General features: G+C 42.3%; 1 protein-coding gene across 5 annotated transcripts in view; it reads left to right on the top strand.

Moving 5' to 3' along the window:
- LOC129335413 (mitogen-activated protein kinase 12-like) overlaps positions 1-20,462 on the top strand; it is a 45,107-nt gene extending 24,645 nt beyond the window's left edge. For 4 of the 5 annotated variants that reach the window (XM_054987864.1, XM_054987866.1, XM_054987867.1 and 1 more), the window contains exons 5-12: positions 4,351-4,380; positions 6,287-6,334; positions 12,510-12,624; positions 14,102-14,173; positions 15,731-15,810; positions 16,528-16,606; positions 17,297-17,470; positions 20,299-20,462. In XM_054987864.1, the coding sequence (XP_054843839.1) occupies positions 4,351-4,380; positions 6,287-6,334; positions 12,510-12,624; positions 14,102-14,173; positions 15,731-15,810; positions 16,528-16,606; positions 17,297-17,470; positions 20,299-20,369 (669 nt within the window). In that variant the 3' untranslated portion in view covers positions 20,370-20,462. Of the gene's footprint in view, positions 1-4,350; positions 4,381-6,286; positions 6,335-12,509; positions 12,625-14,101; positions 14,174-15,730; positions 15,811-16,527; positions 16,607-17,292; positions 17,471-20,298 lie in introns of all 5 variants that reach the window. The other variant, XR_008597609.1, reaches the window with a different exon arrangement.
- The last annotated feature ends 1,575 nt before the right edge of the window (positions 20,463-22,037 follow it).

Raw genomic sequence — 22,037 nt, forward strand, 5'->3', positions numbered from 1 at the left:
TTATACTTAGTAGTTCTTTATCAGTTTATAGTCTCAAGGTCAAAAGCCAGAACCACTGGGGGCTGGCTGCATGGGGGCTGGCTGCATGGACCAGCCTCTGCATATTTGCATTTAAAGGAGAAACCATGTGTGAACCAGTCCTTGCCCTGTTTTGTTGATAGTTGTGTGGAACACAATCGAGAAGATTTAAGTGCAGGTGAAATTAGTAAGGTCTTCCTTGGTTGCCTCCACACTGATGTTTTTCTTCCACCTTGGCTTCCAAATGGTAGAGTCTTGGGAGGGAGGGCTTCTCTATAACGCCATGCTGTGTTATCCTTTTCCAGGGTTTTTCCATGTTTAGTATACTCCTTTCAAAGCCATGCTCTACCTGAAATTTGTTTTTTGAAGGAATGCAGTCCAAGTGCGTTTACATATTTGGAAGGAACTGTGCAGTTTCTTGTCCTGCAAAGGTCCTTCCCATTTTCCAATTGTCGGCCTCTCGGTTTTTTTTTCCTGCCACAGCACTGGAAGATTTTTGAAGTTCGTACAATCAGCTCAAGAACTTTTTTTATTTGGAGCTTGAGATAGACAGCCTAAATATTTTTTACATGGGTGTATACGCTATAGAAGTAACAGACAGCTTTAAGTGAATGGATTTATATTTTTTCAGACGTGAATCTCTCTTGGTTCGAGATTTACTTCCTAGTAAATGTGTTCGGCAGTGTTAGGGCCGTGGTGCCAGCATTTCTACGCACCATTCATTCAGGATTTGATTTGTTTTGAACAGTGACTTACAACGTAAGAGCGTCCAGATAACTGAATATTAACTTCCCAGTCTATGGAATAGTTACTGTATAATTTTAAAGTATGTTGGGGTTGTTAAAAAAAAAATCCTTGAGTTAATCACAAAGTTTGGTTTCAGAGTATAGGCTGACCAACTCCCAGGTTTGGTCATCACTGTGTAGTTATTCTTTGTTTTTAAAAAAGGCAAACAGCAGCTACAGGGAAAGAGGTTTAACACCGAACATGGTTTTGTTGTTCCTTGCCATCCATGAACAACAAACACTGACGACTATGACCTGTTCACGAACATGTTCGTTGTTCATGGGGGCCAGCAGGCTCTCCTACAGCCATCAGGATCCCTACCACACCACTCCCAGAAACCCTACCTGAGCAGGCAGCAGGAAAGGTACCAGTAATAAATAATAGCTTGGCCCAGAGACTGGCAGCAGCCCTGGAACTTGAAGAGGTAGATCCCTATCCCACCACACACAAAGAAAATTGAAGCTCCAATGCACTCTTCCCCTCTCTCTCTCAAAATACCAGCAGCAACTGTCTCTCCCTCACTGTCTGCAAAAGCAGAGCTGGAAGCCTCCCTCCCCCCTGCTCTTTGCTTCCTTGTAACAAATTTGGAGCTCCACACTTGAAAGGAAGACCTGCCTATCAAGCTAAATTTGGCTTAGATTGGGGTTTCCAGGGCAACAGCAGGAGTTCAGGCAGAGTTCAGGCAGTCCCTGCCTTTGGTTGCCAAGGGAATTGATTGCAGGTGCCAAACTGTCTGGCTTGAGGAACAGCAACAAACGAGGCTTTCAACGACCACCTGTTCATTTAGAATGGGGCCTCGCGAACATCTTGTTCGCGAACAGCAGATTGGGCTGTTTGTGGCTTTTTTTTCGTTCGTATTGCTGTTCGTGCCCATCTGTATTCAGGATAAGCCAGGGAAAGGTATATTAACCCTTTTCTCAGTGCTGTTTTCCTGTGAGATATCCCAGGATCTGTTGGCTCAAGTCTTCTTTGGCTTTGAAGTACACTGGGGGACAAATAAAATTAATTACATGAGAAAGTTATATAATACAAATATATAACACAAATATATATGGAGGCAATGGAAGTCTAAAACAGTAACTTGAATAATAAAAATATGTTGCGTAATCAGCTGGGAGATGATTATTCGTGATTGAGTCTTGATAGCTCAGAATGTTCTTCTGACTAAAACTCATTATTTACAAGCACGCATTTGGTTTCTGGGACAAGCTCACACTTTCCAGGAGCATAAAATAGTAGGATTTGTTTCAAATCTGTTGGTTTCTTGTTCTAGTTTGGGGTATGTTTATTTACTGGCAATTCCAATACTGCATTTTAAAAAAAAGTACTGGCATTCTTATTTATCAAGGATAAATAGGAGAATGCCACTGATATAACTTGACTGTTTGGTCATAACTGCCATGACTAGTTCTTGTAGCAAGTCCAAGTAGCTCAGTGGTTCTTAACCATTAATCCAATACCACCACCAGTATATGACATTATCAGTTATCCCCCATTTAATTAATTATTCAAATATTTCTGTCACCAGTAAAAATCCTGACCTACCAAAGAAAGAACAAAATTAAAAACAGACAATAAAACTAGAGCTATTTAATTTTCTCTCAGAACAATACCATCCTGATTAAATGAACTGAGAGCCAGTTTGGTGTAGTGGTTAAGAGTGTGGGACTCTAATCTGGAGAGCCGGGTATGATTCCCCACTCCTCCACTTGAAGCCAGCTGGGTGACCTTGGGTCAGTTACAGTTCTCTGGAGCTCTCTCAGCTCCACCCACCTCACAGGATGTTTTGTTGTGGGGATAATAGTAACATACTTTGTAAACCGCTCTGAGTGGGCATTAAGTTGTCCTGAAGGGCAGTATATAAATAGAATGTTATTATTATTATTATTCCCACCTAAAGCCAGCAGCCTTACATTTCTTATAGAAAGTGGATGGTCTCTGCACCTCCTTGGGAAGGGCATTCTAGCATGCCGAAGCTCTGCCAAAAAAGAGAGAGAGAGAGCAGGCCCCATGCTGTCCAGGGCCTGGTGAAAAAGGATGCTCTGGGAGGAGCTGAAGCGACAAATAATTTCATAACAAATAAGCAGCACATCGCCCTGACCTGGATAGGCCAGGTTAGCTGGATCTCATCATATCTCAGAAGCTAAGCAGGGTCAGCCTTGGTTAGTAATTGGATAGGAGACCTCCAACGAAGACCAGGGTTGCAGAGGCAGGCAATGGCAAACCACCTCTGTTAGTCTCTTGCCATGAAAACCCCACCAGGGGTCGCCATAAGTCAGCTATGACTTGAGAACACTCTCCACCACCAAGAAGCACATCAGGACATAAAAACCACACTCTGAGAGCCAAGCTACAAGTGACGCCTGACACAGGTTGGACACTTGTCAGCTTCCCTCAAGTTTTGCTGGGAAATGTAGGCATCCTGGTTTTACAGCTTGGCTCTCCATTACAGCTGCATGACCAGGATGCCTACATTTCCCATAAAAATTTGAGGGAAGCTGACAAGTGTCCAACCTGTGTCAGGCGTCACTTGTAGCTTGGCTCTGAGCATGGTACACAGATCTCTGGCATACCTTCAACATGACCCATGTTGCTGTGTGCCACTTTTTGAAAGTCACAGGGAAGAAATAGACTTTATCCTCAGGGTGGTGTGAGTATTACAAAACGACTCTCCTTTAATTGCTGTCAGAAGCCAATCCAAGTGGAGAAATCCCCACCCCGGTTTTCCCAAGTGGCCTCCATTTTCTCACAAAAGCTTTGAATTTCCAAAATTCTATGATTACTAGATTCCCCTCCTGTGGGTGCCCTGTGGCCCCTGTTAAGAAGCACTGATGTAACTTGAAGAAACAAAAAAATGAAAACACCTTCGCTGTGAAATATGCAACAAATTCTTCATCTGCCATACTTAATGAGCGGGGATAATAAAGATTACTCGCTCCCTTTCTTTCTAGAACAGAGAGAGAGCAGATGAAAATAAATCGAGCCCTCTACATCCCACAGAATGTTCTTTCCGTGATCTCCCGTTTCCTTCAAGGGTTTCCGAGTCTTTCAACTTGGAGCATTTCTCATTGATTATTCCAATTTCTGTCTTGCCAGAGCTATAGTAGAGTAAGTTTGATTGCCATGGTGATCTGAATAAGTCAAGCAGAGTGTACTCAGCCCCCTGTTTACCTGGCAACACTTCTGAGCTTTGGCCTCAGGCCTCATCACGAAGACTCCAAAAATACCATCATCTAAAAAGATTTTGCAGTGTCTTCACTAAGGCCACAGAGTGAGCATAGCTGCATTGAATTCCTGGCATTGACTGTTCCTAACATAATTCACTTCTTTGTCTCCTTCGTATATTTGTATATTTCTTTGTATATTTGTAACCTCATTATCATTCAGTTCTTCCAAGGTTAAAAATATTTAAATATCATTCAATTTAAAATATAGAGGTTGGCCATATCATCTTATTTTCATTCCCTTCGGTTAAAAACTCTGTATCACAAACAGTTTCAGCAACCAGTATTAAATAAATATTTTCTGTTATCTGTTTTTTCACAGTATATCCATTCATCTGGCATAATTCACAGGGTAAGTGAAAGACGCCATTTCAGTTTCTACTGTTCTAAATGGTCAGCTCGCAAGCCCAAAGCATTTTAGGGGGCTGTCTGATAAAAATAAAATTTTGGTATCTCACCATTGAAAAGTTAAGAGATTATTTAACAGAAAAAATACAGAAATATATTCTCATGTGAATTTTTATACCAGCTATAGCAAGGAAGAAAAGGAATGTAAAGTAATTGTGTTACTGCACAGCGCCAATAAGTAGTTCTACATTATTTATTAAAAATAATGCTCCAAGAAAAAATGCATTGCTAGTTTAATTAGTACCTGATATTATTCCTTGTTTTTATAGATACACATTTCAGCATGTAATATTATTTAGAATTCATCTTCTTATAGCTAGTTTTGAAATTATTGCTAATTTATTCTGATATTACAATAGGGAATGAAACTGCTCTTTAATACTAAATTACTAGGCATGCAGGCAAATGTGCTGATGGCTCCTTTAGCTTGCACAATGAAAATGTTATAATATATATGTTATAATATATATAAATATAAAAAAGATAAGTATCATGACCAGGGCTTTTTTCAGGGGGAACGCGGGGGAACGGAGTTCCGGAACCTCTTGAAAATGGTCACATGGCTGGTGGCCGCGCCCCCTGATCTCCAGACAGAGGGGAGTTTAGATTGACCTCCGCGCTGCTGAGCGGCGTGGAGGGCAATCTAAATTCCCCTCTGTCTGGAGATCAGGGGGCAGGGCCACCAGCCATGTGACCATTTTCTCCAAGGGCAAACCACTGTGTTCCACCACTCTTTTCCCAGAAAAAAGCCCTGATCCTGACGGACTCATCAACGCCCAGCTCAAACCCCTGGACCTAAAAACATGAAATTTGGGGAGAACATTCCTTTCATGATGTAAACACCCACTTAGAAGGGGGTAAAAAGGGGTAAAATGTGTTTTTCCCAAAGGGAAACAGCTTCCCTGTGTGGCTGGCAGGCTGCTGCCTGCTTGCACCACTGCCAGCTCAGCCACTCTTCCCTGATTGGGCCAGCCTTTCAATGTCTTTTGCATATGCGGCCTGATTGAGGCTCACAACATTCCACACCTCAACACACACACACACACACACACGACAGTTGGTACTATGCTATTATACTACAATATTATACTATAAAACCAACTCCAAAAAAATAAAACAAAACCACAAACCAAAAAAAGTTACATACCCATAAGTATTATAACTGGATTTAAAGTACAAGCACAAGTATCAAGCTAGATTGTTATATATGTGTAGCCTTGGGTCATAAATATAAGAATCCTGAGCTTAAACCTTCATTGACCTGCCAGGCTTTAGCCTGCAGCCAACCAAGGCCATTGCCTAGACCAAATAAGGTGGCCTTATTTTCATTGTTTGTAGGGACAATAGAGCCCTGGACCTCATTTAGGTCTCAGTCTAGACCTGACACATTGGCTTCAGCGCAACCCCAGAGAGGCCTTGCGGGATGACGGTACTTTCTGGGCTTGCAGTGAATTTCCATAAAACTTACCACCAAGAGATCTCTCCCAGCTCCATGCTGATAAACCTTAGAACAGTTTCTCCAGATTCTAAGAACTTCAGGAATTCAGTGGAAATGTTACCTAAAACTTGAAGCTTGACATTTGTTTTTTAAAAGATGGGTTTTTTTCTTATTGCGTACTGCTGCTGCTTGTGACTCACCACTGTAGAGCGTTAAGGCCTGACAAGCGTCATGTTCAAAGTTTGGGAGTTCAGCCGCAGGCAAATTGCCACTCTTTGTTCGCTGCTTTGAGTTACCTAAAGCATTTCCCCCCACCTAAAACAACTGCCTAAGTTGGTTTTTTCCTCTTTTTTTAGGAAAATGAATTGTTCTCTCTGTTGATAACACCATTTCAGATTGGTTTATTTTACAGGACCTAAAGCCTGGAAACCTAGCAGTCAATGAAGACTGTGAACTGAAGGTAAGAAATGGAGCGTGAAATGTTGGTAGCAGGGTTGCCATTCCCCCACCGGGGGCGGGGAATGCCCCAGTCCCACCCTCCACCACCACCCTTGCCTCCGCTTATCTGGCCGGCGGAGGAAGCACAAGCATCCTAGGGTGCGCTCCCAGGGGTGCGGTGTGCTCCCGCGGGTTCTATCTGGCCCGAATTCGGGCCCGAAACATGCTGATTTAGACCTGGATCGGGTGGGATCTGTCCGCTGTGCCGTGTGAGAGCACTCCCATGCTCCACAGTGGCTCATTCCAGGACAATTTGGGCCCGATTCGGCCCTCTGCGGAGCATGGGAGCGCTCCTGGGGAGGACATGGCCTGCGCGATGAGATCACTTCCCAGAAGTGCCATCATTGTGTGGGCCTGGCAGCACACATGCAACAGGCACCAAAGCAGGTAGGTGCCAGGGCCACCACCTTCCATCGAGAACAGGGGGATCTGGCAACCCTAGTTGGTAGCTTTTTCTTCAAATCTTCCTATATCTCATCTCAGTATGTGTTTGAAGAGATATGGAAAAAAGGAAGTGGATATAAGAGATTTGAGGAGGATGTGTAGAGGAATATGGTTTGGCCTTCTAAAAGTAGGGTAAGGGTAAAGGATACTTCAATTATTCTATGCTACTCCATTTTTTTTACTTCCATTGACAAGATGGAGTACTGGGTTTATAAGCCTGAAATAGTAATTATATATTAGCAAAAATCCCATAGATTTAATGAGATTTGCGCCCAGTCTCTTACCTACCTTCTTGTGTGCTTTAGTAAAAGGTGAAAGATTTATGCGATCTGAAGAGAATCTGAAGTGTTCTTGTGTATAATTGGTTTTATTGATAGGAATTGGGCAAACAACAAGTTTGGAAGAAGATTGCCTATCACCTAAAAAGTCCCTAATACGAAATTTTAGCACCTTCACAAATCGTCAGTGGCCAGAAATTCCAGGCAGCCATGACAGTAGCACTGATTTTAAGTTAATAATATAGTTGTAACAAGTGATTTAATGTGAACTTCTGTTTTAATATATGCAATAGGCAAAGGCAATTGCTGGGGCGGGGGGGGGGGGCGGGAATGGCCAGCCCTTGCGTTTTAAACTCCAGGTCTGCTCATGTATCTACTTCAGTTTTTGCTTCAGTAAAATGTTCCTGGCACTGAACTGCCATACTAATTTTTATACTCAATGAAGGAATAAGGGGAAGGGGAAGGTACAAAATGTTTACGTTTTAGAGCTGAACATCACTGTTGCAGAATATCCAGAGTTGTACCAGATGCACATGACGTCTCTTGCATGGGAATAGTTGCATAGTGGCATTGGTATGAAACAAGAACATTCTTATAGTATTGTGACTGTCTTCATTTATCACATTTGTAAATAAAAATGATGTTGAAATGAGAAGTTGGAACAATTGTTAAACCCAGGGCTTTTTTTCTGGGAAAAGAGGTGGTGGAACTCAGGACCGCACAATGACGTCACTTTGGGTCAGCTGGAATAGGGGGGGAGTTTTTTAAAGTTTAAATTGCCCTCGATGAAAATGGTCACATGGCTGGTGGCCCCGCCCCCTGATCTCTAGACAGAGGGGAGTTTAGATTGCCCTCCGTGCTGCTGCGTGGGGGCGGGGCCACCAGCCATGTGACCATTTTCAAGAGGTGCCAGAACTCCATTCCACTGCATTCCAGCTGGAAAAAAAGCCCTGGTTAAAGCTGATATGCAATTATGAGTTTTGCTGCCTTTCATTCATTCAGTTAAAAAAATTATTTGAGTGATTTGGAATTCTCATTTACTGTTGCCAGGAGAGAGAAAAAACACCCTAGTGTGCAGAAGCCGTATTGGTGATGCGCTCCCCAACTGAGATTGAATAAACAGTACTTCATATAATGAATGGGCCCTTTCACATGAATGGTCTATTCTTTGCTCAAGTGCTATTCAGTGTAAACAAAGATATCAAAAGTGAGTGGACATCTGCATTTTTCTGAAACAAAGCTCCTGTTTCATGGCGAGCAGTGCTTTGGACAGTGCTGGAACTTGGAGGACACAAAAAGAGATTGTTTTCAATCTCTACTTGTTAGTAAGGAACACGGATTTAAGACAAAGGTGGGTGATTTCACCTCAAAAATTAGAACAGAGTATAAAAATATCAAATAAGTGTTTTCGTGGCATCTTCTCTCATTATATATGCTTAACCTTCTTGAAGTTAGCTACTGGTCACTGGGCTTAAGCCTATGTAACTGCAGGGCTGCCGCTTAGGAACCCAATCTTGGCTGTGTTTTCTTGATATAAGCCACGATTACTCCACAACAACCATAGTACTACTAGGTGAGGCAAGCAGGACACAGCTAAATCTTCTTGTTGTTGTTTGTGCCTTTTACCAGTATGATATTGTTACCTGTAGTCCTTCCTTAAAATCCTTTTGTGCAATTTCTCTGTGATCTGATGTTTTTCCTGTGTGCCAAAGGGACTACATGGATGGCTGCTGCCACCCTAGAAGCTACCTAGAGGGTGCTGCATTAAGGTGCTGCAGGAGTTGGGTTTAAACGCTTGGGGCCATTTTAAATGTGGAATGGCCAGGGCTTTTTTTCAGTGGGAATGGAATTCCGGAACCTCTTGAAAATGGTCACATGGCTGGTGGCCCCGCTCCCTCATCTCCAGACAGATGGGAGTTTAGATTGCCCGCGGAGGGCAATCTAAACTCCCCTCTGTCTGGAGATCATGGGGCGGGGCCACCAGCCATGCGACCATTTTCGCCAAGGCCAATTTAAACTGTTAAAAACTCCCCCCTTGTTCCAGCGGACCCAAAGTGACATCATTAGCCCTGGGAGCATGTGTGCACTTTGCGTGCGCACATGTAGTACCAGGGGCACCACCTCCCGCCAAGAGTTGCCTCCTGTGCTGGCAACCCACTGAGTTCTACCACCTCTTTTCCCAGAAAAAAAACCCTGGGAATGGCCTCTGTGTGAAAGTCTTAAAAGTCCTTACCCAAGGCAGTGCTTGCCATAGTCACCCTACTTTTCTCAGTAATGGATGGCCCAATGGGTAGCTCTTCAGGTTTTGCTTGTGAAGGTGTCACATTTAGAACATTCATGGGAACTTGATCAGAGATACCTAGGAAAGTAGGTTTTGATAACATCCTTTGGTTGTCCATCCACAAGCAAGAGAGGGTGGATGTTGGCAGTGCTTGTCCCATCACTATTTCCGGTAATGTGCGGCCATCAACCAAATCTGAGGTGAGGTCCTAAGGTGATGGGAATGCCAGTGGAGCTAAGCTTGTTCCTAGCATGTCTGACCAAGTGCAAACTTCATCTGTTCTACACCCATCCCCTATTGTTTCCTGTCACAGTATTATCTTCACAAGCAGACTTTGTTTTGGAGAGGAGAGCTCTTGGGCACAAAATGTTGCCTGTTACCCTATAAAACCATATTCAGCCTATTTTATGAATCTTCTCAAAGCATAGAAGTTGTTTCTAAGGCGATCCACTCAATTCACAACTCTTCACACGCAAGCCGCTAAATTTCCTTGTAAATTTCCACCGAGCATCTGTGAAACCAAAAGCTAAAGGGAGATTGTGCCAGCCTTCTCCCATATGGCATTATGACATAATTTGATTGTGCCAGTTTGGAAGATTATATTTAGGGCTTCTGCATCAAGTCAGGTTGGCAAATGCTTTGCCTCTGGCAGTACATGTTGCCGTGCTAAGATAGTCTTTTAAACATTGAAGTGCAAAGTTACAGTATAAATCTTAGATAACTGCAATCATCCGTTCTTGACAGTTATGGCTGAAACATCATATTTTGAAGATGACCTAAAAATAGACTATAGCTTGACAGAGAAGTAGGGGGAAAATGGATTTATGAATGTAAGAAAATGAGTCATTGACAGCAAATGCTTGAAAGCACCATTCAGTTCCTAAGAGGAGAGTTTGATGTGCTCCATATCGATCTTTAAGAGAACAGAAAATGCTCCGTAGGCCTCTTATCAATGAAGAAACAGCACAAGCGCTGCTATCAAAGCAAGCAGACCTTATTAACCCACCGCATTTTAGAGTGAAGTATAAGCCCTGTGGAAAAATTACCATCTCTTAGAGAAAGGTTCAAGTGTGGGCGAGTGTGTCCAACTTTTATGTTCCTTTTACGCAGATCCTACATGACTGTTGCAACTCTCTTCGCATAAATGTTTCCTGTGCTGTGCTAGCCCCAATTTACAGTGCGCTATGCAAAACCATGCACACCTCAGACTTCTTTTAAATAAACCTATAGTAATGATAATCCAGCTGTTGTAATTCTTGTGGAAGAGCATGCAATTACCCTCAAATCTGTATGCATGCTGAACCCTCCAGCTAAGATTCTAGATGGCTGTGTTGGTCCACAGAAAAATGTCAGTAACAGTAGTCCCTTTTATTAGGACCACCCAAAATTTCTGAAGACAATGAGCAAGCTTTTGAACTCTGTGAAATGTTTCATTGGCTGCTTCTATGGATCTCAAAAGTGTTTGCAAGGATAAAACTCTATAGACAGAACTGGAAATTATGGAATCTTCCAGTAGATAAAGACTTGAAGCAGTCTTTTATGGGTAGCAGATCTCCAGTTACTTTGTGTAGACCTTTATATCTAAAATCTTACCTTCTGTAAGCATGGACAGACTTTTTTTCCTCTATAGGTGACAAATGGACATGATGCCTATCAGCAGTGTGTACGTGTTATGTGCCATCAATTCGCTTCCGACCTATGGCACCCCTGTGAATGAAAGACCTCCAAAAAGTCCTATCATTAATAGACTTGTTCAGATCCTGCAAACTGGAGGAAATGGTTTCTTTTATTGAGTCAAGCAACCTCATTTTAGGTCTTCCTCTTTTCCTAGCATTATTTTTTCCAGAGAATCTTGTCTTCTCATGATGTGACGGAAGTACCATAGCCTCAGTTTTGTTATTTTAGCTTCTAGGGAGAATTCAGGCTTGATTTGATTTAGTGCCCACTTATTTGTTATCCACAAAACTCTCCTCCAGCACCACATTTGAAATGAATCAAGTTTCTTCTTGTCACCTTTCTTCATCGTCCAACTTTCACATCCATACATAGTAATGGGGAATATCATCGTTTCAGCAATAGCATAATTTCATGCTACCAGCAATAGCATGATTAATTTATTAAAACAAGAAGCTGAGAGTAAAGCTACATAGGATACATCTTGCCACCTCATTCGGGATCCATGTCTTATAGTTCCTGTAATGTCACTGAGTGTAATACAACCAAACAATGAAATTCGTTTCTGGGGAACAGCTGTTTTTGATACTTGAATGAAAAGACTGAAAGTTGGCCATTACTGTACATGTGTAACATACAGTAGCTGTATATACTGGGAAATCTGGAACATAGTAAATGTTATGTGGATGTTATCTGAATACATTATGTTATATTGAAATTATTAATTTGCATTTACTTATATTACTAAAACTCTGTTTGGAACCAACTTCTTATCCAGGGCTTTTTTTCAGCTGGAACGTGGTGGAACAGAGGTCCAGAACCTCTTGAAAATGGTCACATGGCTGGTGTGAACCCGTCCCCTCTGTCTGGGGATCAGAGGCTGGGCCACCAGCCATGTGACCATTTTCTCCGAGGGCAACCCACTGAGTTCCACCACCTCTTTTCCCAGAAAAAAAGCCCTGTTCTTATCACCAGGGAGCCTTACTTAATTTCTACAATGAAATCCTAAACAGAATGACTCCAGTCTAAGCCCATTGAAATCAGAATAACTCTGCTTAGAATTTTGCTGCTTAGAGGACCCTATTAAGTTAGCTATCAGTAAAGAAAATACTCTCAAGCTTCATTTCCTATATTCTAAGCATTCATTTGTTGTTTGGACTGAGCTGTTAGTGCCAAGTAAGCCAAGAACTTTTCCACGATCAGGGGCTGTTAAGCAATGAAAAAATGTAGTTTAATGACAAAATGTATTTTTTTAAGCTTACTGTAGCGCAGCAGTTTGCCGGCATTGCAACTGGCATATACCAGAGATGTGTTGTTACATAATGCTTGTTTTTTCCGACACTTGATTTTCAATTGCCGTGGCAACACAGTAGGAAATGTTGTGTTTCTCTGTAATGACCATTTTGAATGTATTTGTGACATGTGTAGGCTAGATATATATTTGGCTCTCTTTATGACAGATTCTGGACTTTGGACTAGCAAGACATACAGACAGTGAAATGACCGGCTATGTGGTTACCAGATGGTACAGAGCCCCGGAGGTTATACTGAATTGGATGCATTATACTCAGACAGGTAATTTTGGTCAGGAGTTCGTGCGAAGATCAACAGTAGCTTTCCACGTTCAGTTTCCTATGACTGTTGAACTATTAATCCATTCATGGATCACTTTTTCAAAATACAAACCAGTTGCATCATTATGGAATGCTTCCCTACAGATATTCTTGCTTCTAGATACATGTTTTGTAGCATCCTGCTTTGCTATTTGCATTAGTCAACCTATGTTGTCTTGCAAAAAGATGGATAGTTCTTCAGGTTTTACCCTTGCGCAGGGCTTTTTTTCTGGGAAAAGAGGTGGTGGAACTCAGTGGGTTGCCCTCAGAGAAAATGGTCACATGGCTGGTGGCCCCGCCCCCTGATCTCCAGACAGAGGGGAGTTTAGATTGCAATCTAAACTCCCCTCTGTCTGGAGATCAGGGGGAGGGGCCACCAGCCATGTGACCATTTTCAAGAGGTTCCGAAACTCTGTTCCCCCGCGTTCCCCCTGAAAAAAAGCCCTGCCCTTGCGGAAGGTTCATCGCTTACATTTCAGGTATCTGGATAGAAGCTCCTACCTTTTATCATCTCCCCTTCTCTCTAGAAGTCAAAGAAGATTTCTGTTGTTCTTGCCATTCAAGACATCATTGCATGACAATTGATCTCTGTCTGGGATCTGACTGGAATTTAGCCTGGCTGTCTTACTGTCCCAAGGGACTATGTTAACTCCCTGGAATTCTGTTCATCTCTCGGACCCCAACCATCTTGGCATAGATAAAGTTTTGTTGTGTCATTTGGCTTGCATATCCCGATTCTGTTCAGTCTGCCCAATTTTAAGTATTTGTGCCTCCAATCCCTACCCTCCTGGCCTCTAAACTCTATGCCTATGAACACAGAGCACCAGTTGATTTGCTGGTATTATATCTCATCAAAATGACACCTCCCAATATCAAAATGTGTGCAAGAAGAAACCAGTTGGTCTTTAAAATGCAACTTTTCATCTTAATCTAGTAGTCACATGCCCTGACCTAGATGGCCTAGTTAAGCCTGCTGTGTTTGGATCTTGGAAGCTAAGCAGGGTCAGCCGTGGATAGTATTTGAATGGGAGACCTCTAAGGAAGACCAGGGTCACTATGCAGAGACAGGCAGTGGCAAACCATCTCTGTTAGTCTCTTGCCTTGAAAACCCCAGCAGGAGTCGCCATAAATCAGCTATGACTTGACAGCACTTACCGCCACCAGTAATCATGTAAAATTAATGACACAACAACACAGTTCCTGGCCTCAGAAAGCAACAAGCTGTCTTCCTGCCTTTCTTACAGTAGCAAAGAAAGAAACCTTTTAAGCAAAGACCTAGAAACCTGCAAGAAGTATTATTCACATTGCTGGTAAGGAGTGACACACTTCATGGATATTAAATACACTTTTTAACCTTTTTTCTGTTGTAGCTTGCCTTTCCAGATATTGTTCTTCTGCATTAAGAAAAGAAACTGAATGTTAATTTTCCATTATTTCAGTTGACATCTGGTCAGTGGGCTGTATAATGGCCGAGATGATCACAGGAAGGCCGCTCTTCAAAGGCAATGATCGTATCCTTTTAAAAATAAATGCCTGATACTGTGATGCAAAAGTGTGAAAAATTCAGGTGCCAAAATAAGCAAATTCAAAGACACACACATCCAACGAACAGCTGTCTGCTGAGATACATCCTGGAATAAGAGCCAGTTTGGTGTAGTGGTCAGGGCTTTTTTTCAGGGGGAATGCGGGGGAATGGAGTTCCGGAACCTCTTGAAAATGGTCACATAGCTGGTGGCCCCGCCCCCTGATCTCCAGACAGAGGGGAGTTTAAATTGCCCTCCGTGCCGCTCCAATGGCGTGGAGGGCAATCTAAACTCCCCTCTGTCTGGAGATCAGGGGGCGGGGTCACCAGCCATGTGACCATTTTCTCCGAGGGCAACCCACTGAGTTCCACCACCTCTTTTCCCAGAAAAAAAGCCCTGGTAGTGGTTAAGAGCGCAGGACTCTAAAATGGAGAGCCAGGTTTGATTCCCCACTCCTCCACCTGAAGCCAGCTGGGTGACCTTGGGCTAGTCACGGACTCACAGCGCTCTGGAGCTCTCTCAGCCCCACCCACCTCACAGGGTGTTTTGTTGTGGGGATAATAATGGCATACTTTGTAAACCATTCTGAGTGGGCATTAAGTTGTCCTGAAGGGTGGTATATAAATCAAATGTTGTTGTTGTTGTTGTTATTTGTAAGCATCAGTTCAGATTTGTTGTATTTTTATTTCACAGTCTAGTTTTCCTTGGATCCATGCTGGCATAGGGAGATTTCATGACATAAATACATACAGATGTTCTCTAAAATTTAGAGGGTTTTTTTAAGTTAATAGTTTACTACTGCTGTTTTAAGATACTTGTCACTGATAGAAATCCACCTTTGTATCTCTTGGCACATAGGTGATGTCTTAATAAATGAAATTAAGAAAATCACCTTCATGGTTTTAGAGTCAGAGTGCTTGTCTTGATATCAGTTAAAGTTTTTGGTTTCATGCACATTTCTTCTTCCTCTTTTGAGTATTGCAAGACAGTATTTGTAAAGGCCTTTGAAAGCTTGGTATAGGTGGCTGCAGATCATTTTAAGAAAGAAAAATAGGAAATTTTATCTGTATATGGATCTTATGTTGCTTCTAGGATATTGTCACTTAAGCACTAGCAAAACCATAGCTTCAGAAGAATATTTGATGAATTGCCATCCCTCCTGCTTCTTGAGACCTATTCAATGGTCATTCTAGGTTAACAGATATAGAGTGATTCCGCACACATTGGATAATGCACTTCCAATCCTCTTTATAGAACATTTGGAATGGATTTTTTTGTGTGCGGAACAAAAAATCCACCTCAAATGATTGATAAAGTGCATTGAAAGTGCATTATCCAACGTGTGCGGAATCAGCCGTAGTTGAGAAGAAAGGAAGGTGCCTCTGGGATATGTGAAGGGGGCAGATCATTTAGAATAAGGCTTCTTTTCCCTCTTTTATGATATGTTCCCATCTCATGACCAGTAGCAAAATAAACTGTTCAGTTATATCACAGTTTCATTTTGAAATACTGACTGAAGATTTGATTCTTGACTTTGGCATTCAGATCTGGACCAGCTCACAGAAATTATGAAAGTTACAGGAACGCCAACTCAAGATTTTGTTCAGAAACTTCAAAGCCAAGATGTAAGTCGTTTGTATTGCGTTACATAAGAACTGAACTATATGTTTAGAAATAAGAAGTGTTAACATCCTGAACTGTAGCAGTTCATATTTCAGACAGGGCACAGCTTACTTTGAGTGCCTTGTAAACCCCAAAAAGTGGGAGACAGGAAACCCTTCCCTGGACATAGAAAATAGTTAAACAGAAAGAAAGTTAACCTGTAGTCCTTCTGCATGACAGTTCAGACAAGCGGGTTTTTTTCTTGGCATGGCGGAGTGTTCCGACGTGCATGTATGAGATGATGTCATGTGACATTTCTGAACTTGTAAATTGGCCTAAATTTCAAGGGGCCTTTAACACTGTGAATGCGCACATCGGCGCTCCGTCCAAAATGCCTTGGCCGAGGTTCCGTACACATGTCATTTAGGTGAAAGCTCAGGAAAAATACCATCTGCTCAAGGAAATACTACTGTTTCTTCTGAGGAAAATAAAATATGTTCAAAGCACAGGGGAATTCTACATATATATTTTCATATATTATTTCATAATGAATAGTTTCTCTTCAAGCATTCTGTCTTTAACAAACTGTAGAAGAAATTGAATTCTATGTTACCATAACAGAATCCTTCTTCATAGTCTGGATTCCTGTGGGACTGAATCTGAGGAGACCAAAACAAATACCTCTTGCATTCCATTACTAAGAATACAATTTTGAATGTATAATTTGGGTTTCTTTCAAGGCAAAAAACTATATCAAAAGCCTCCCAAAAGTGCAGAAGAAAGATTTTGCTGCCATACTGAAGTACACAAATCCCTTAGGTAAGCCAATATACATACCCACAAATGTTGAAGCTGTGTTATAGCAAGGCAGTGATTTGTTAGTGTGGTTCTCCACTTTCAGTTTCTTCCTGTCCTTTTGTAACTCTTTTTTTCTTCATACTTTGTGGTACATTGTGAACGTTTCACCAAGGGCTATTTTCCCTACAAATAACTTCTATGAAAAGTTTACCATATGAAAATGTGTGGCCTGCTCTTTAATCATGGTGCAATAAAAACAACAGCTGTAGTTTTACTAGTACAGGAAGAACTGTACTAGTTCTCAAAAGTGGTGTGTTAAATCCTAACTACCTTTTATAGACTCCAGTTGTGCAATAGAAATATACTTACAACTTTGGGGCCTTGTCTGGACAATAAAGCTGCTGACGAAAATACACATGAAGTTGCTTTACACTAAAGTCAGACCGTTGGTCTATCAAAGTCAGTGTTGTATACCCAGATTGGCAGTGGGCTGTCCATAGGTGCAGATGGCAGACTTTTGCATCGGCCGTGACCTGGCCCTTTTAACTGGAGACGCTGTGGATTGAACTTGGGACCTGCTGCATACAAAGGAGATGCTCTACCACTGAACCATGGCCCCTGCCAAACGTGGGCATTGCCATTCTGGATTCTGAAACTCTGCAAGTTAATTTAATTTAAACAGAATGTGTTTTTTTCCCTTTGTTGAGCCAGCAGTAAACCTTTTGGAAAAGATGCTTGTGTTAGACGCAGAGAAGAGAATAACAGCTGCAGAAGCTTTAGCACATCCTTATTTTGAATCCATCCATGACCCGGAAGAGGAAACTGAAGCAGAGAAGTATGACGATACTTACGACAACAGGGATCTGCCCCTGGATGAGTGGAAATGTACGTTTGGTATTGCTGTGCTGAAAGAAGGGGAGGGGGAGGTAGCTTAGAATATAAAACTGCAATCCACTTCAGACAATCATATATATATAGAGAGAGATAATAGGTAAATCTAGAAATCTAATGCAACAAACCTATACACTATGTATAGAAGGATTTGAGTCCAGGGGCACCTTAGAGACCAACAAGATTTTCAGAGTGTAACATTTTTGAGATTCAGGACTCTCTTTTTCAGATACCAGCAGGGCCCTGAGCCTTTATGTCCCAGTCAAAGGTGGGAGGGGTGCTACAAAAGAGGGCATCGGGAAGTAAAGGTACAATGCAGCTTGATTAGAGTAGAAATTAGCATCTGTAATGAGATAAGCAGAGCTTTTTTCTGGGAAAAGAGGTGGTGGAACTCAGTGGTGGAAGTCAGGACCGCACAATGACGTCACTTTGGGTCAGCTGGAACAAGGGGGGAGTTTTTTAAAGTTTAAATCGCCCTTGGTGAAAATGGTCACATGGCCAGTGGCCCCGCCCCCTGATCTCCAGACAGAGGGGAATTTAGATTGCCCTCCACGCCACTTGGCGCGGAGGGCAATCTAAACTCCCCTCTGTCTGGAGATCGGGGGCGGGGCCACCCATCATGTGACCATTTTCAAGAGGTGCCGGAACTCCATTCCACTGTGTTCCTGCTGAAAAAAAGCCCTGGAGATAAGAATCCTAAGTCTCTGTTCAGCTCTTTCAAGTTTCTCTATTTGAGGACAGCCATCTTTAGGTAAGCAATGGAATGTCCTGGAAGATTAAAATGTTCTCCCACTGGTTTTGAGTGTTGTGATTTCTAGTGTCAGATTTACGTCCATTTATTCTTTTGTGTAGGGACTGACTTGTGAATGTCCCTGAGATGGTATAACGGGTATTGTTAGGTCCCATGATCGTGCTGTCGGAGTAAATATGGGGACAGAGGTGGCATCTTTGTCTCTTGCAGGCCCTGGTCCCAGAGTCCATGTCAGTTTCCAACAGCACTTCTTCATCTTCAGATGTGTTATATATGCTGTCCAGTGTCAGCAGTGCCCTTCTGCTCTCTACATTGGACAAATAAGTCAGTTCCTACGCAAAAGAATAAATGGACTCAAATCCTGCTGTTCAACCTCAGACCAACATGGCTTCCCACATAAACTATACACTATGCATGTGTTCTTCTTTTTTCAGTATTCCATTCTTCTTTTTGTTTCCCTGTTCCTTCCATTTTCTCTTTCCTTGAACACTGAGAAGCATATAAAAGTGCCTTAAATAAAACCAGGCCATTGTCTGCTCCAACACGAAGAGGTTGTCCCAGGCTCTCTGGCAGAAATCATTTCTAGCCGTGGTCCGGTAGATCTTTTAAAATGGAATTGCTAGGGGTTGAACCTCTGTACGTTTTTCCCACTCAAATCTACCACACTGCTTTGGCCTCTTCTCAAATGCCATGTCCTTTGCCTTTCCATTATCAGCATTTTGAGTCTGCTGCTGTTATTACAGTTTCTGTCAAGCCAGCTGTTCCCTTGAGCCTATCTGTTTCTTGCTTTAGAGACCACCTGTCTAGTCCTACAAGACTTTAGACATACAATGCCAGATGAGAGCAGAAATGGCAAAAGAACAGTTTTGCAATGGAGAATAGAATTCTTTGCTGGCATAAGATCATATCAGAATACTTGCTGAGCCTGGAAGCAGGGCTTTTTTTCTGGGAAAAGAGGCAGTGGAACGCAGTGGGTTGCCCTCGGAGAAAATGGTCACATGGCTGGTGGCCCTGCCCCCTGATCTCCAGACAGAGGGGAGTTTAGATTGCCCTCCGCGCCACTCGGTGGCGCGGAGGGCAATCTAAACTCCCCTCTGTCTGGAGATCAGGGGGCAGGGCCACCAGCCATGTGACCATTTTCAAGAGGTTCCGGAACTCTGTTCCATCGTGTTCCAGCTGAAAAAAAGCCCTGCTTGGAAGTAATATAGTTGGAGTAGGGGTTGCTTCATAAAAACGACATCCTGGTTACTCCTTTCTGCTTGGCCGTTCCTAAGATTTGGTGGGTTTTCCCCCCCAAAGACAGGAAAACATCCCCTCTATGTTAATAAAAGCCTAAACATTATTAGTGATTCTGAGCTTCATAAGGCTGTCACCTGTTGGATCCATCGGGGCATGTCCTGTGCACACAGTGAGTAATCCCCGATGGATTTATGGAATGTTCCATAACTCCAAGCAAAAGAACAGCATTTACAATTCACGTAGTCCTCTTTTTACACTGTAGAGCTCTTGCATGTTGTGCACTAGAGTCATTGAATTGTGTAAGAATCTATTGCTAATTCCTTTCTTCCTTTAAACAGCACTTTAAAACACAGAAGTTACATGCTTAGGAAATTCTGGCATGTTTACATAGCCATGTTCTCTACCCCTAAAGCTTACTCACTTTCCCACAAGTTCCTGAAACTGTGATGGTTTTCACTACCACAGTTGCTAAAGTACACTGAAAATGCATTATCTAATGTGTGTGAAAGCAGCCTGTCTTGAGCATAAACCATTCTGTAGGTAGTAATTTTTTATCTCCGTAAAGTGAAATGTTTCTCCTCCTGATGGCTGCAAATCATACAGCTATTTAAAAAGTTCTTTATCGTCATCTTCATTACTATGATTGCCAATATGTTAAACTCATAGAACTCATTCCAGTTTAGATCAGTTCTCAAATTGTGTAAACTATGGAGCGCTATTTATTTCCCTTTTTCTTTTTAACTTTCGTGATTCATGGTGATATAGTTTGAAACAAATCTTTACATTTCTGAATTATAACACCGATTTTGAAAAATCTTTTGAACTTTTCCAGGCATCACATATAAGGAAGTAATAAATTTTAAGCCTCCGCCGTTGCCTGAATCGAAAGAAACAGCAGTGTAACCACAAGGGACCGTTTGCTGAGAAATCAAGTTAAAGAAAGAAGAATGTAAATTTTTTGTATGTATAATTTAATTGTATAAACCTTTTATAAATAAACTGGATACAGTCTGTTCAGTCTGTAATGTATGAGTTATTAGTACTTCAGATCTTTAGGTGTATGGTAGTGCTTTTATTAATAACATTTCAAGGCATTAACTTGAATGCCCACATTCCTTGCTTCAAGATGTGTGTTTGTGTGGGGAGGGAAGGGAATCCACAAGCTATTACAACTGTTTAAAAGATTCCCTTTGTGCCCGCATTGTCTGGTGTCCACTGTACATCTTTCGACTGAATGAGAAATCCTGTAAACTTGTTTATCATAAGCCCTTTTCAGTTACATCCCTGACACTGGAACTGCACCTAAGGAACAAATTGGTCTGGAGACCAAGTCCTATGAGGAAAGGCTGAAGGAGCTCGGTATGTTTAGCCTGGAGAGGAGACGACTGAGAGGTGATATGACAACCATCTTCAAGTACTTGAAGAGCTGTCTTATAGAGGATGGCGCAAAGTTGTTTTCCATTGCCTCAGAAGGTCAGACTAGAACCAGTGGGTTGAAATTAAAAGAGTTTTCGGCTAAACATTAGGAAGAACTTCCTGACAGAGCAGACCCTCAGTGGAGCAGGCTTCCTCAGGAAGTGGTGGGCTCTCCATCTTTGGAGGTTTTTAAGCAGAGTCTAGATGGCCATCTGACAGCAATGCTGCTTCTTTGAACCTGGGCAGATCATGAGAGGGAGGGCAGGAAGGATCATATCAGTGCTTAGTTCTCATGACCCCTTCTTACATGCCCAGGGTAATGCCAATGGCCACCTTGCAATTTTCCCCAGGCCAGTCCAGCTAGGGATCCTGACAGTGTTTTGCCATCTTCTGGGCATGGAGCAGGGGTCACTGGGATGTTGGGGTGGGGTGGGGAAGGGGAGGTAGTTGTGAATTTCCTGCATTGTGCAGGGAGTTGGACTAGATGATCTTAGAGGTCCCTTCCAACCCTATGATACTATGATTTTGTGATTACACACTATTTCCCAATATGTATGATCCCCATTTCTTCTGAAAGGGACAACATGGATTTTCTACCTTGGTACACGTGTTCCAAATCTGGAATATATGCACATTTCCCCTTTCAGAAAATGGCCTTCATTGGGAGGATCACATGTAGTGTGTTTTTGTTCCATACACATAGTCAAAATTAACATCTGAAAAGGACTTACAGATATACCAGTGTGCCTCATGGGATGTTAATAAAGTTTACTGATTTCTTAAATGTGTGCTCAAGGTCAAATCCACATTCACCCATTACTCGCATGTTTATCGGATATCTTCCGTTTGCCTCCAATCCGCGATTTTTTCCTCTTCGTTCACATTCCTGCTTCCAATCCGTCTTTCTTGCACGTCCCTCCGTTCACACGGCCACTCGAAAACTGCTTTTTTGGACGGGACCTTTTTTTCCCGCCCATTTTTTTTAATTTTTTTGTGCGCACTTTTCCGTTATTTCGATCTTGCCTTATAAAGAAACATCATTGAAGATAATGATGCCTCTCTTTCCCCCACTGACAGCACTGATGGCTCTCTCCTGTTTCTTTTTTGGAAATTTGGAAGCATGTGGGAAGCTTTCGTGGGCATTTCCTATGCAGG

This window comes from Eublepharis macularius, chromosome 9 (genome assembly GCF_028583425.1).
Source record: "Eublepharis macularius isolate TG4126 chromosome 9, MPM_Emac_v1.0, whole genome shotgun sequence".
Lineage (NCBI taxonomy): Eukaryota > Metazoa > Chordata > Lepidosauria > Squamata > Eublepharidae > Eublepharis > Eublepharis macularius.